The 13,989-nt window shown below is 40.8% G+C and overlaps 1 protein-coding gene across 5 annotated transcripts in view; it reads right to left on the bottom strand.

Annotated features, from left to right (window-relative positions):
• Positions 1-13,989, bottom strand: part of Sorcs1 (sortilin related VPS10 domain containing receptor 1) — a 497,305-nt gene that overhangs the window by 157,744 nt on the left and 325,572 nt on the right. For all 5 annotated transcript variants that reach the window (XM_048338294.1, XM_048338297.1, XM_048338296.1 and 2 more), the window contains exon 4: positions 13,811-13,969. In XM_048338294.1, the coding sequence (XP_048194251.1) occupies positions 13,811-13,969 (159 nt within the window). The remainder of the gene's footprint in view (positions 1-13,810; positions 13,970-13,989) is intronic.

Here is a 13,989-nt window from a genome sequence, read left to right as displayed (position 1 = left end):
AACCCTCAGGCCCTGGATAGGCAACACAACGCAACAAGCCACATCTCCTGTGTTCAGCCCAGCGACATCCTTTTTAATTCCATCTTTGGGAAGCCACCCTTGGTGGACTGACTTTCTCAGCTTCCACTCTCACCTAGTGCATCCCCGCACTGTGCCTTCAATGATACTACCTATCTCGATTGAAGGTTGCTTCAGGACTTGCCTACCTCCATGCCTGCTCTTTCAGAACTACATCAACGGCTACTTTCTCTATAACCCTCCCCCTGCCCACTGAGATTTCCACTGACTTCTCTCCAGAGATTTACAGTGTATCCAACTCTTGACCACATGTTTATATATCATTTTTTTAGTAGTCACTGAGTCTTCAAACAACACACAGTAGATATACCTTTCTGTATTAAATCACTCTCAAACATAGGAGAATGCACCCTGACTCTTTAATGTGATGGCAACGTTTTTAGGTGTCATGAATCTCACCCTTCTGTTACCGATAGGTGCCTAGAACATAGAAGCTAGCCAAGAAGTTAAAAAAAAAAAAAGTATTGATCTGCATAATCCAATCTCCTGCTCATGAACCTACATAGGAAGGAGCTCAGGTCTCTCTGTGGATGAACAATGGTACTTTACCACAGGAATATATTTTACTGCCATGGATAGATAGTGAGAGGTCAATATCTTAAAAGAAAAATCTATAAATATCAGTACATGTGAAATGCCCAAGGATTTGCAAAAACAGGGTCCTACACATTTATTCAGAGACAAAGGAGCTCTGTGTTCCCCCACCTACTTCAAACATTTTCTCCCTAAGAAGTTAATTGTCCAGCCTGGTGTTACACCAAGAAAGGAAGAAAACAACAACTCTAGGCTGTTCAAGTTAATGTGTTAATTAAACCTACAGAGTCTGACAGCAGTGTCCCCCTGCACAAAGAAGGGAAAGGTATCAAAGCATTTTACCCACTGATTCCGTTTCAGCTGCCAGTGGAAGGCTTTCCCTGCAGAATGAGTCAATGTCCCTTAATAAAATTCATAGCATTGGCAGCAACTAAATAAGATTTATTTCCCTCCCTGTCTGTCTTCAGCTCCAAGGTTTCTTTTGACTGTCAGAACATAGAACTGAGAACTATCATTACTATCTGTCACATCAGAGAAAACGGCAGCAGCAGCTTTCTCCAACAGTGCCAAAGCCTAGGGAGGAAGAGAAAGAAAGCTTGGGGAGTGAAAGAACACTTGCACAAGTTCGAGGAGCGCAATATTCATCTGCTAACTCTTGTCATGCACCCAGCAATGCCATTCTTAGTGCACATTTGTTTTTATTTCTTCAATGTTGGTACAAAATAGAGGAAACCAATATTAAGAAGTGGAAAGTGTTCAAAGCAGGGGGATGTGGAGATTCTGGTTAACTAAGAACGAAAGGCAAAAACCCTTCTTGTCTAAAATCATTCTGCTTGATCTGAAACCACTTCACTGCTTTAGTAAATATAGCTTAATGAGCACAAACCCAACATTCGTCTCCACTCAAAATCTATTAGCAGCCTCCAGGCCTTACCCTCCCCACTGTCATTATGTTGGTCTGGGGCTGTCAACAATTCTCTTTCCTGCCATACTCCTCTCCAGAGTGTTAAAAAAATACCCTCTCACATTGGCTTGTTTTCTTACCATTTGCCTTTGTCTACTATAAGAAGAGTGCAGATAAAAATACACTTAATTATAAAGTATTTAATTTCAACCATTTCAAGGGTTAGTGTTGCGTGTGAAATGAGAACTAACCTTCACGCATCTATGGGACCATACTGAGGAAGGATGCAAAACTGTAAGTTCAATGATGGACAAAAGCTAGCAGAAAAAGAGGATTCATACCAGGCGCTGATAATATCGGAGTGTGCTAATATAACTGCTAATAACGATGGAGTGGGAGAAAAGGAATCTAGGAGAAGGAGTTCCCTATTGCTCTTTTCCTCCTTTTTGCCAAATGCACAGGTTGGTAAATCAATATGAAAGAGTGGTGTCTTTCTACTAGAAAAAAAAGGAAATTTGACTTCCTAAGTTTGATGCCAAAAAAAAAATGGCACTTATGATTATCCCTGGTAAGCCTTTTCAATATTCCTAAATTAGATCAGGGTCTCTTTTGAGATTGAGATTGATGTGTAAGATACACATTATGAATTTTCTCTTGCCACCAGGAAATGGCTAAAAGAACAGCAATTCCAGGGAAATTGGCTGAAAGGACAATGGCACTGAGGCTGAGTCATGATGGTAGGCTTTCAGGCTTTGGGTGATGGAATGGGATGTTGTTCCCTATAAAGCTGCTCAGGGTGACTTCCCCCAGGTGGGGGCTGTTTCCTGGATCCCTTCCATATAACTGCTTGAGAGGCGTCCTTTGGAGACCTCCTTCCTGCTGCTGGCTCTTTTCAAGGTTGCCTGCTTACTCCTCTTTCCTTTTCTGCCTTGAACGTCTTGGAGGCAGGGGGCCTGCAAATTGCACTGCTTGAAAAGGCTGACAGAAAAACCCTGCCAGTTCTATTTATTTGCTTCATTCTAATACTGCCCTGGGGATTGCAGAGGTACATGGCCCTCATCCCCCTCATGGCTCTCTGGTTTGCAATGCTGTCTCTGCATTCTTTTTTAGGAAGAAAGAGATGGCACCTTAAGGACTTCAGATAAATTCCTAATACTAGGCCTGAGGCTTGGCACATAACAAGTATGTTTTTCCAACAGACTCAGTAGGAAGAAAGAGAATCAGTTCAGTGAGCCTTCAGAAGAATGTTCTCGTGCTCTGGTTCCAGAGCATGAAAAGTGGCCTGAATTTATGCTGAGGGAATCTCAAAAATATCTATAGCAAGCTGGGCTGTGGTAACTCACATCTGTAATCCTAGCTACTCAAGAGGCTGAGATTGGAGGACCATGGTTCAAATCCAGCCTGGGCAGAAAAGTCCCTGAGATTTTTATCTCCAGTTAACCACCAGAAAACCAGTAGAACTGTGGCTCAAAGTGGTAGGATGAATAGTAGCCTTGAGCAAAAAAGCATCCAACCCCCATAACCAACACACACACACACTCACACAGTAGAAGGAAATAAACTGTGAGCTAACTACGATGACATCCTAGACACCAACACCAAACACATCCCAGTAGACTTTTCTCAAAGGCAAAAATCTGATTGTAAGAGATATCACGAAAAATATATAGGGATGACAACACTTATTTACAGCATGATGATGGCCTATTAAGAGAAAAATGAAATTAACTGGGCACTGGTGGCTCAAGCTTGAAATTGTAGCTACTCAAGAGGCTGAAATCTGAGAATCATGGTTTGAAGGCCAGCCTTGGCAAGGATATCTAAGATTCTTCTCTCCAGTTAACTAGCAGTAAACTACGAGTGGAGCTGTGGCACAACTGATAGAGTACTAGCTTTGAGGGGGAAAAAAAAACTAAGGCATAGTGCTCACATTTGAATTCAAGACCCAGTCTGAACAAAGAGATAAAGAGAGAGAGAGAGAGAGAGAGAGAGAGAGAGAGAGAGAGAGAGAGAGAGAGAGAGAAACCAATAGAGACCAAGACAGACAGGAACAGAGACAGAGACACAGAGAGAGAGAGGCTGTGATTTTGCAAACAAACAAACAAACAATATCCCACAAACCCTTTCAAGGTGGACCTTGGAGGAAAAGTCAAATGTCTAAGGATATAGAAAGAGAAATGTTCCAGAGGAATGGGTCAGTATGAACAAATAAACACAGCAGCAAAGTTCAGAGTAGTGCTTTTGTTTTTCTCTTATCAATAGCAAGACACACAGTATGGATGGGATGTATGAAGAAAAATGAAGTAAGAACTAAAGCAACACAGAGCCTGGGACAAGACTGGGTAAATATAATCCTATCAAAAGTTGTGAGGAGCTAATATTGGTTGAATCCAAATATCAGCAAGGTCAAAAGACAAGAGCACAGAGGCTGAACACTCAGACTTTGCTGATGAAGAGTGAGAAGGAATGATGACACATTGCTGGCTCCATCAATTCCTCCTGTAGCTGGATTTATCAAATCTGTCACTGGCCATTCCTCAGCTGTCACTGAAGTCTGTCACATTCCTTGAAGATGGGCTTTGCATTCTGAGGATGAGGGTACTGGGTAGAGATATTGGAGCTGGCTAGGAAGGAAAGACCATTATGTGTCCATGGGCCATTTTCATTTGGGAATACTTTTTAGGAATTCTGATCTGACGGTATAGAGAAAAATATTATGATAAAAATCTTGCTGTTCAAGATTTTTTTTTTCCAGTCCTAAGGCTAGAACTTGGCCTGGGCACTGTCCCTGAGCCACTCTGTGCTCAAGATTAGCAGACTCTACCAATTAAGACCCAACTCCCATTCCCAGCTGTATTCCCAGCCCTCTCCAAGGTTCTTAAAGACAAGTGTTGGTGGCAAAGGACTGATTAACCACTAATGAAAACACATACCTCTGCTTCAAATCCTATACTAGTCATCAAGTGCCACAATTATTCTTGTTCCAACCTTCATTATGATCTGTTGTACAATGCCCTTCTTCCCTTACTCTTTTAGCCCATGTCTACCAAATCATTAGAGGAAAGCAGATGAAACTGTTTCAGGTAGCAAGAGAAAAATAATGCTACAAGTGGTTTACACATGGTATCTAAGTGGAAAAACAGGCCTTTCTTGTTTGCATCTGATGGCATTTGTACCTGAGAATTTGTTTTATAAACAAGGATTGGGGTTGACATTTAGCAGGCTCCCTGGATTCCACTCTAATTGCCAGTTTTGTACTTGGATATTTGCATTTTCATGTGATTTGAAATCAGCTCTGACATTGGGAAATTTCAAACACACAGAAAGCTTGCCAAACCAGCATGGTATATAATGCTCAGCATATTTTGTATAACAAACTGAGGAGGGTCTTTTTACTACATGAAATGTCTTCAGGAAATGTAATGGCCTTGGATAGAGAGCAATGTCTTCTCTGATTTGTGCTTGTGCAGAAATCATTTGAGTATCTCTACTGGTTGAATTTCAAAACTCCATTTGTTTTTTTAATCCCAATTTTACCCCTTTGGAGTTGTTCTAGGGATTCCTAGGGCTATAAAAAATAAATAAATTTACTATGAAGGTAAATAATATTTAATGGTTTGATGTCATTATAATCACTACATTCTAAGTGCTATATGCCAGTTCTTCCTTGTTAACTGCATTCTGTTTCTACAGTAGCTTTTAGTAGCTTTTAAAGGGCATTCAGAGTGTTGAAGGCATGGCTCAGGGGCTAGAGCACCAGCCAATGGGTGAGAGTGTCATATACTAAGTCCCAGTCCTGGTTTCAAAACATTAAAAAAATAATAAAATATAAAGTCATTTAGTATGGATAACAGTGTCTTTACTTCCCATATTGGAGACTGAACTAAGGCAAAATGTGCCTGAGACAAGCTTATGACTACAGTGGCTCAGCAGGTCTGCTGTGTCTTGGGTCCTTGTTGACCACATCTATGCAATGTTTGCAGGAGGCCAGGCTCTGTGTCATGTTTAACGTGCACCATCTCTGCATCATCCATCAGTCCCATCCGTCAGGGCCTGCTAATTCATTCACTTTGCAGTGAAAGACACTACAACACTCAAGTGACCCACATTCACACAGCCACTGGCAGAGGCTGACGAAGAAGTGAGCGGACACTCCTCCCACTTGCTCTAACCTGTCTATGGTGAGAAACCACTCTGACAGGGATTTCTGAAAATGCTGACACACCGAGATGTTGTTCTCAGCAAACTCCAGCTCTCAAAGCAGCTGTAATAAGCCTTGCTTCTGCCTTAGGGGCAGCTCAGTACAGCGGGGAATGAGCAAGAGGAAAAAAGGAATTTTTCATTATTAAACAAAATATAGATATAAAATTGTTTACATAAAATGTAAACTTGCAGAATGAGAGAGGGAAGACAGTAATTATGAGAGATAATAAAACTATATTATTATTATTATAAGTGTGCTTGTGCCTAGTAACTCAAACTCTATCATTTGTTATCAAATGCCCTGGTGGTACATTTTCCCCCTTCTACGATATATGATCTTAACTAAAAGTCATCCTTAATTGATATTGATTAACTTAGTATTGATATTTAGGGTTTCCACTATTTGTGTATAGAAACTCCCTTAATGAAAACCCCTCCCTAGAAAACCAAAATGTTGAAAACTTAGGACTGCTTTTGTTTTTTCTTTCTTTCCTCTTTCTCTCTCTTTCTTTCTTGCATAAATTATGATTCTCTGAAATATATAGTAAATCTCTGCTCTCTGGTAGAGTTTCAGAAAAAGGGAAATGATATAATTTTTAAATATTTCTAATTTTCTTTATAGAAATTTATTATTTTTAAAAACATTAAGAGAAAAAAGTCTTCACAATATCTTTTTGTGTGAAAATTTTAGTCCAGAACAAAGGATGGTCCACATTTAGCCTTAAATCTGAAATTCTCTCCACAGGTTCATGGATGAAGGGGTTGGGGCCCCGCTGGTGTTGTTGCTTTGGAAGTTTCTGGAATCTTTAGGTAGGAGGTGGCACCTAGTTGGAAGAGGTACGTCAATAGGAATGTACCTCTGAAGGTTGTAACAAGAAGTTCTTGGCTTCCTGCCTTCGTTGAGCTGGGGAAGTTCCTCTGTTTCCCAGGGCTACTGCAAGTATGTTGTGAGTACATGTAGCCATGCCTGAAAATTCTGAAACTGGGAGAGAAAATAAATCCTTCTCCCTTGAAGGCATTATCTCAGGAATTTTGGGTTTTGCTACCATAAAACCGATTAATGTGTCAACCAGACTGTCCTAAAGATTTTCTCCCCCACCCCCTCCACCAGTGATCTCATCAAGCATCTAAATGTGATTTTTAACCCTAAAATAATTTAATATCTTATGAGGGAGGGAGGGAGGGAGGGTGGGAGGAGAGAGAAAGAGAGAGAGAGAGAGAGAGAGAGAGAGAGAGAGAGAGAGAGAGAGAGAGAGAGAGGGAGGGAGGAGAAATTGAGAAAGATAAAATGGAAAAAGTGAATTGGGACCCAGATAGGGAGGTTGATGACGTTTCTTTAACTTCCCCAGTATTCCTTGGTACATTTTTGAGTTAGTTGTAAGATACCTCAAAAAGAAAACCAAGAGATTGTAACATTGTGAATGAAAACGTGAGTGATTTTCGCAAATAAACCTGAAGGCTTCGATATGAGATCGCTCAGGCTCAGTGGTCAGAGCAGAGACCGACACTGAACACAACCCAATGTGAGTGCATGCTTTCCAGGTGCCTGCAGCTCAGTCCTCGCCTGCTTTGTTTTTTAGGAGGTCCATGTGTCCTCATATGTCTTGACTGTTGGGATAGGCATTGAGCTTATAGCCTTCATAGTTCAGGACATCTGCAAGCATGCAGCAAACCGGGGCTCTGCATACAGCTAAAGAGCAAGCCCTCTACTGAAGGTCAGTGGAGGAGCAGTCACTCCTCCAGAGCAAGGAAGAAGCAGGCCCTGCTAGGCTACGTGAAGAAAGTCAGTGCCTCCCATCCACTCCCACTGGGCAGCCTCAGTTCTGGCAGTGTGTGTTGGTCTGTGTTGACTTCACCTCATCTCATTCTCCCTTTTCACAAATCGCTCCTCCAATATAAACCCTAAATAAAAGAAACGCCAGGAGCTCGGTGGTAGCCTGCTCCACAAAGCTGAGGTATATCCATATTCTTAACACTTTCTCCCTTTTTTTTTTCCTCTTCACAGACACATCTGCTCTTTGTTTTCTCTGGCTTTAAATGTTTCCCAACACATCACGTTTAGTGAAGTGTTTAAGACAGACTGAGAGGTGCGGTTGGAGGCAATGTTTTATAGCACAGTTTGTACATTAGTTTATTGCCAAATTAAAATAAAGTTGAAATCTGGCAGGCTCAGTCTGCTGCTTAGTCTCCCTTGCATGGATTTGTATAGAGAGAAAAGATAGAGAAAACTACCATTGCTCCATTTCTAAATACAAAGAAACAAACAACAATGCCCCAAAGAGTAGGGCTTTTGCTGGGCACTGGTAGCTCATGCCTGTAATCCCTGCTATTCAGGAGGCTGAGATCTGAGGGTTATGTTTCAATGCCAGCTGTAAAGTCTATTATCTCAAATCACCGATAAGCAAGGAAGCAAACAAGCAAGGAAGTAGAGCTGTGGTTTAAGTGGTGGAGTATGAACCTTGAGCAAAAATGCTAAGGGGCAATGACCAGGCTCTGAATTCAAAGCCTCAATATTAGCACACAAAAAAAAGAAAGAGAAGAAAGGAAGGAAGGAAGGAAGGAAGGAAGGAAGGAAGGAAGGAAGGAAGGAAGGAAGGAAGGAAGGAAAGAAGGAAGGAAGGAAATATTCTTTTGCTTCTCTAGTGCTTAAATCTCACAAATAAAAAATAAAAGAGAGCAAATTTCTCCTAGTTCTATAATAAAAACTCAGAATTCTTCATATTGTCTGTAATGATTTACTGTTGTAGGAAGTCTAAAGTACCAAGCTTTATATCGACATTAACCTTAATTATCCCTCTGCCTATTTTCTATGGTGTTTCATTAATATCTCCAAGTTTTACTTTTCTGGAAATCCAAGGCCTTCCAAAGCTATATCTTCTACGACAATATGCCTCAAGGAGGCTAAGGAATTTACTCCTATTTCTACTCTAAGTTAAGTACTGTGCCAGGGTTTTCAGAGTACTCAGATTACTCCCGTGTCAATCTCAGAGGAAAGAACAATCTATAAGCCCATATTTTTCGGTCATTCTTAGGGTGGATGAATAGGCACATGCTCATTCAAGAGGGAAACTAACTTAATTTTATGTGTCATTTTGACTAGGATGAGGAATGCCTGGATATCTGGTAAATATTATCTTTGTATAGCCTTATACAGATATTTCCAGGGGGCTGAGCATATGACCTAGTGGCAAGAGTGCTTGCCTCGTATACATGAAGTCCTGGGTTCAATTCCCCAGCACCGGGCTGGGGATATGGCCTAGTGGCAAGAGTGCCTGTTTCATATACATGAGGCCCTGGGTTCGATTCCCCAGCCCCACATATACAGAAAATGGCCAGAAGTGGTGCTGTGGCTCAAGTGGCAGAGTACTAGCCTTGAGCAAAAAGAAGCCAGGGACAGTGCTCAATCCCTGAGTCCAAGCCCCAGGACTGGCCAAAAAAAAAAAAAAAAATTCCCCAGCACCACATATATAGAAAACAGCCGGAAGTGGTGCTGTGGCTCAAGTGGCAGAGTACTAGCCTTGAGCAAAAAGAAGCCAGGGACAGTGCTCAGGCCCTGAGTCCAATGCCCACCAGGACTGGCAAAAAAAAAAAAAAAAAAAAAAAAAAAAAAGTTATTCCCAGAACACATGAGCATTTGAATCAGAAGGTAAACATGATCTAACTTGCCTCCCCATGCACGCAATATAGCAGACATCATGCAATCATTTGAAGTACATTGTGAATCAATCTCTCTCCCTGTCTCTCTCTGTCTCTCTCTGTCTCTCTGTCTCTCTGTCTCTCTCTCTCTGTCTCTCTCTCTCTCTCTCTCTCTCTCTCTCTCTCTCTCTCTCTCTCTCTCTCTCTCTCTCTCTCTCTCTCTCTCTCTCTGGTTTTCCCTTTCTCTTTCACTTCACTATGTACTAATAGCCTAGAATTTCTTACTACACCTGGCTGTTCTGGTCTTTTTGAGCTTTGAATGGAGACATCTATCCCCTCCCTTTGGCATCAACACCCCTGGCTTTCAAGCCTTTTACTGTGAAGCAGACATTGGCTCCAACATTGCCTCTCATCCCTAATTCTCAGGGATTTAGACTTGGACAGAATTACCCTACAGGCTTTCTTCATTTTCTAGCTTGCAGATGCCAGATCTTAGGACTTCTCAGTCTCCCTAATTCCAGAAGTTCTTGCTCAGTCTCTGGGGAAATCTGATTGGTATAATCTCCTAGATATAGATAGCATTAAAAAATCGAAAACATCAGAGTATCTTGATTTTGTCAAGTATGAAGACAGTCGGCCATACGAATTACTCATTGGTTAAGAATTACTCTGTTTTTTCTAATGAAAATCTAGCCTCCCATGAAACCAGTAGCCAGTAAAATACGTTGGACTAGAAAGGACAATCTGTTCACCAAATTTTTTTTTCCCCCCACTGGGTGTTCATGCATTCCAGTTGACATTGTCAAAGCTGACCACCGCATCCCATATGGGCTCTCTTCAGACAAGAGAGCCAAGTTCTGTCCTTAAAAGCCTTAAAAGTCTCATTCACTGAAGCAGAGAAAAAGCAAAGTCCAGGAAATGAGGGGAGGGGATATGGCTATTGCTTCAAAGGACATTAAAAAAAAACAACAACACAAACACCAATAAGCAAAGAGGAGAGGAACACTATTTTTTGTTAAGTTACTGAGGATTTGCCACCTTTTCAAGGTGTTTTCTAAGAAACATGCCTTCCTGAGGATTTTTTTTTGGACTATTTGATGTGCAAAACCATCTAGGAGTCTAAATGTTGACTCTGGAACTATGAGCTTAGCTGGGAGCTTTGAAGAACTGGAATTAGCAGTTGTCACAGAAAAACCAATAAGCAATACTTCCTTGGAAGAAAAAATGCTCCCACTTCGCAGGCAAATACAGTGGCTAGCCAGCCATTAACACATGGCCCTTCTTGGTGCCTACAGCTGCAAAGCTTGAATTCTAAAAGCCCCATGGACTATAAGTGATGGTCAGCTCTAATTTCTATTTATTAGTGATAAAAGACCCCTCGCAAATTTATTCCAGCCAATACAATGATTCATCCAGAGGCTGCAGCCCACTCCTCTCCAGCTGATGGCCCCCTTCTTCATTCTGCAATGCAAACCTTGAGACACACCCAACTCCCAGAATGCTTTCTATTTTATTCTCTTCTGGAAGAACAGGTCAAATTGGCCTCTGCCTACGTGTTTTACATAAAAATAAGAGCTCTACCAAATTTCATAGAAAGATGCATTGCATTCCTACAACATCCACATGTGATAGTAAGTGGTATTTTCTCTTTGAGAAAATGTATTTATTAGCTCGGATTTTGAGATCTTTTCTATTATATAAAACAAAGACAGATGAGACTTCTCTCAGGTGTAAAATGACAGGATTACAGGATTCACTGAGTCTCTACCACCAAAGATTTCAGTTCAGATTTTCTCATGTGATAGTGGAACTGCTTGCTGTTGACTTTACATTAACATCACTCATTCTTAGGTCACCACTCTTGAACCCTTGTAATCAATGCTACAAATGCATATAACATCTTCTAACCAAAGTTGCCAAAGGTTCTTAAATAGAGAAACAAAAATGATCTTTTCTTAACAATTGGGCCAAACATTGCAATTAGGTTACAAAATATGTATTATAATTAGCTTATAGAATTTCTATTTTAGACAAATTGGGAAAAAATGTTGTTTCCCAAACTTTGTATACTTATTTGTGATATTTATTTCTTGAAGAACATTTACCCCTCTTCCAAAACAAATATGGCATGCTTACTAGAGTCTGAGGGAAACATTTCCTGTGACCTCCAGAGTTAATAGACCACTGGATCTCTATCAGTAGAAGTTTGGACTACCAATTTCCTATCATTGATCCAGCCATTTTGACAATACATCTATTACGTATCAATAAGGATACTGCTCTTTTGATCTCTCTCAGACTGCAGTAAAATCCTGTGGATTAACCCTTTAACTTCATATGAATTGAAAGTTCCTTGTCAGAGTAATTTTATTAAAATGCTATTCCTAAAACAGACATAGAGTCGAATATTTTTCATCCCATCAGACATGCACCTGCATTTATAATTATTCACAGAAACACATTTCAAGGCAAAGGAATCTCATACCCAATATTGCCCATGATAAATAGCTAGGTAGAGACCCCAGTTTGGACATCCTAATTATTCTGGCTCACTGATGAAAGGAAGTACTGTAAGAAGTGCCAGGACATAAAGACTTACATTTCTGGCCTTCTCTTCCAATATAACTACAAAGGTGCACAGTTTTCATTTTGCCAGGGAAATCTGGCCTTTCACTGTGCCACTGCCATCAAGGGAAAAAAATTAACTGTTGAATAGAATACAATAACCCAGCAGATTAAAGGACCCAGTACAGACTTTGCCTCTGTTAACTACACCATCCTGGACCACAAGGTACAGTGGCTTGAGTCCAGGAACAAAATTGTACATTCCACTAAAAAGGATAGGCAGGCTGCTCAAGAGGAAAAAGAAAAACGCTACTAATTTGTAAATCTTTTCTATTTTTAGGTTTAATGTGCATTTTATGTGGCAGCAGGGGCAACGTGAATAAAACTCCAATTCTACGATGTTAATTTGCTTCCACCAAAATGTTGGTGTCAGTAGAGACCTTGTGAAATTGTTTAGACCATTCCTCTGCCTTCAGGGAGAACCCAATAACTTGATGCTAGCCCCAGACAAACAAAACCCTAGTACTCCCTAACTCAAGGAAGTCCACTGCATCTTTAAATATGTCTATTTTGTAAGACATGAATCTGCTATATTCAGAATGACTTAACTGAATAGTGGATTTCTCCTACTTCACCTGCTTTTTATTTTACTTTCAGGCTTAGAGTTTCTCTTACAATTACCTCTCTATATTTTCTTTCTTTTTAATTTAATTTTTGTTTAATTTGCCATTGCTAGACATATACTCTACTTGAGAAAATAAGTCCCTTAAAGACAAGGGTTATAAGTTTGGCATCCATGGCTCCTACCTATAATCTTAGCTATTCAGAGGACTGCGGTTTGAAAATCAAGTTCAAAGCCAGCCCATGCAACAAAATCTATGAGACTTTTGTCCTCGTTTAACAACTAAAAATCTAGAAGTGAAAGTATACTTCAATGGTTAAGTACTAGCCTTGGGCAGAAAAGCTGAGGGACAGCACCAGGTCCTAAATTCAAACCTCAGTACTAGCACAGATGCTTGCATGTGTGTATATTTGTGTATGTGCCAGTTTGGGGGCTTAAACTCAGCACAGGGCCTGGACACTGTCCCTAAGCTTCTTTTGCTCAAGGCTAGTGTTCTACCACGTGAACCACAGTGCAACTTTCAGTTTTTTCTGAGTAGTTTATTGAAGACAGGCATCTCATTAACTTATCTGCTTGGGCTGGCGATCCTTAGGTCTCAGCCTACTGAGTATTAAAATTATAGGCATGAGTCGCCAACACCTGGCTAAGTAAAGTTCATTTTCATTAAGAAAGTGATCATCTACCCAAGTCCATTAAACTGTCCAAGGATTTATGGTGACCAGTAGCTCCTAACAGCCCCAGGCTTCAGCTTAGATGCTGAATGCCACCCAAAGGTCTGCATATTAAAATTCTGTCCTCAAGACAGCAGTGGTACAGGTATTGTGGGACTCTGTGCACTGGGACATAAAGGAAGGCCACTTGGAGCAAGTCTCTGAAGTATATTATGAGAGCCTGGCCAATCTTCTCTCTTGCCTTTGCTTCCTCCTGAAAGAGACCCAAGACATGGGCTACTCAATCATCAACTGAGACCCCTAAGACTATGAACCCACTTCCCCACAAAACCCTTGTCTCTTTACTGTGCATATTTGATGGAAAGTTGATTGATACAGCATGGTACCTAGCTTTTATAATGTACACTGTTTCAGATGTTCTATTTGAAGCAAACAACCTCGGATTACCTCTGCTACCCCATATCTCAACCAGCATAGAGTTCATTATACCACACCAAAGAGAAATTATCACCCAGAGGGTTTGCAGAGTTGAGTGATCAATTCTCTATTCCCTAGAGGACTGAGAACCTTTGTCTGAAACCAGGGAAGTAGGCTCACCTTTTGGTCTTGGCTGTACGCCAAAATCCAGTCTTCTTGCTTTGGGTGGAAGAGTAGGCTCTGGATGTAAAAGTTCAGCCGGTACTTCTGGTAGGTTGCCCCTTCATCTGAGCTGATCATTAAACTGCTCTCAATCTCAGGGTCTGTGAGTAACATAATCTGCATAAAAGAAAATTGTT

Source organism: Perognathus longimembris, chromosome 2, assembly GCF_023159225.1.
Source record: "Perognathus longimembris pacificus isolate PPM17 chromosome 2, ASM2315922v1, whole genome shotgun sequence".
NCBI lineage: Eukaryota > Metazoa > Chordata > Mammalia > Rodentia > Heteromyidae > Perognathus > Perognathus longimembris.
The sequence above is the reverse complement of the archived record's forward strand: the minus strand, read 5'-3'. Positions and strand labels throughout refer to the sequence as shown.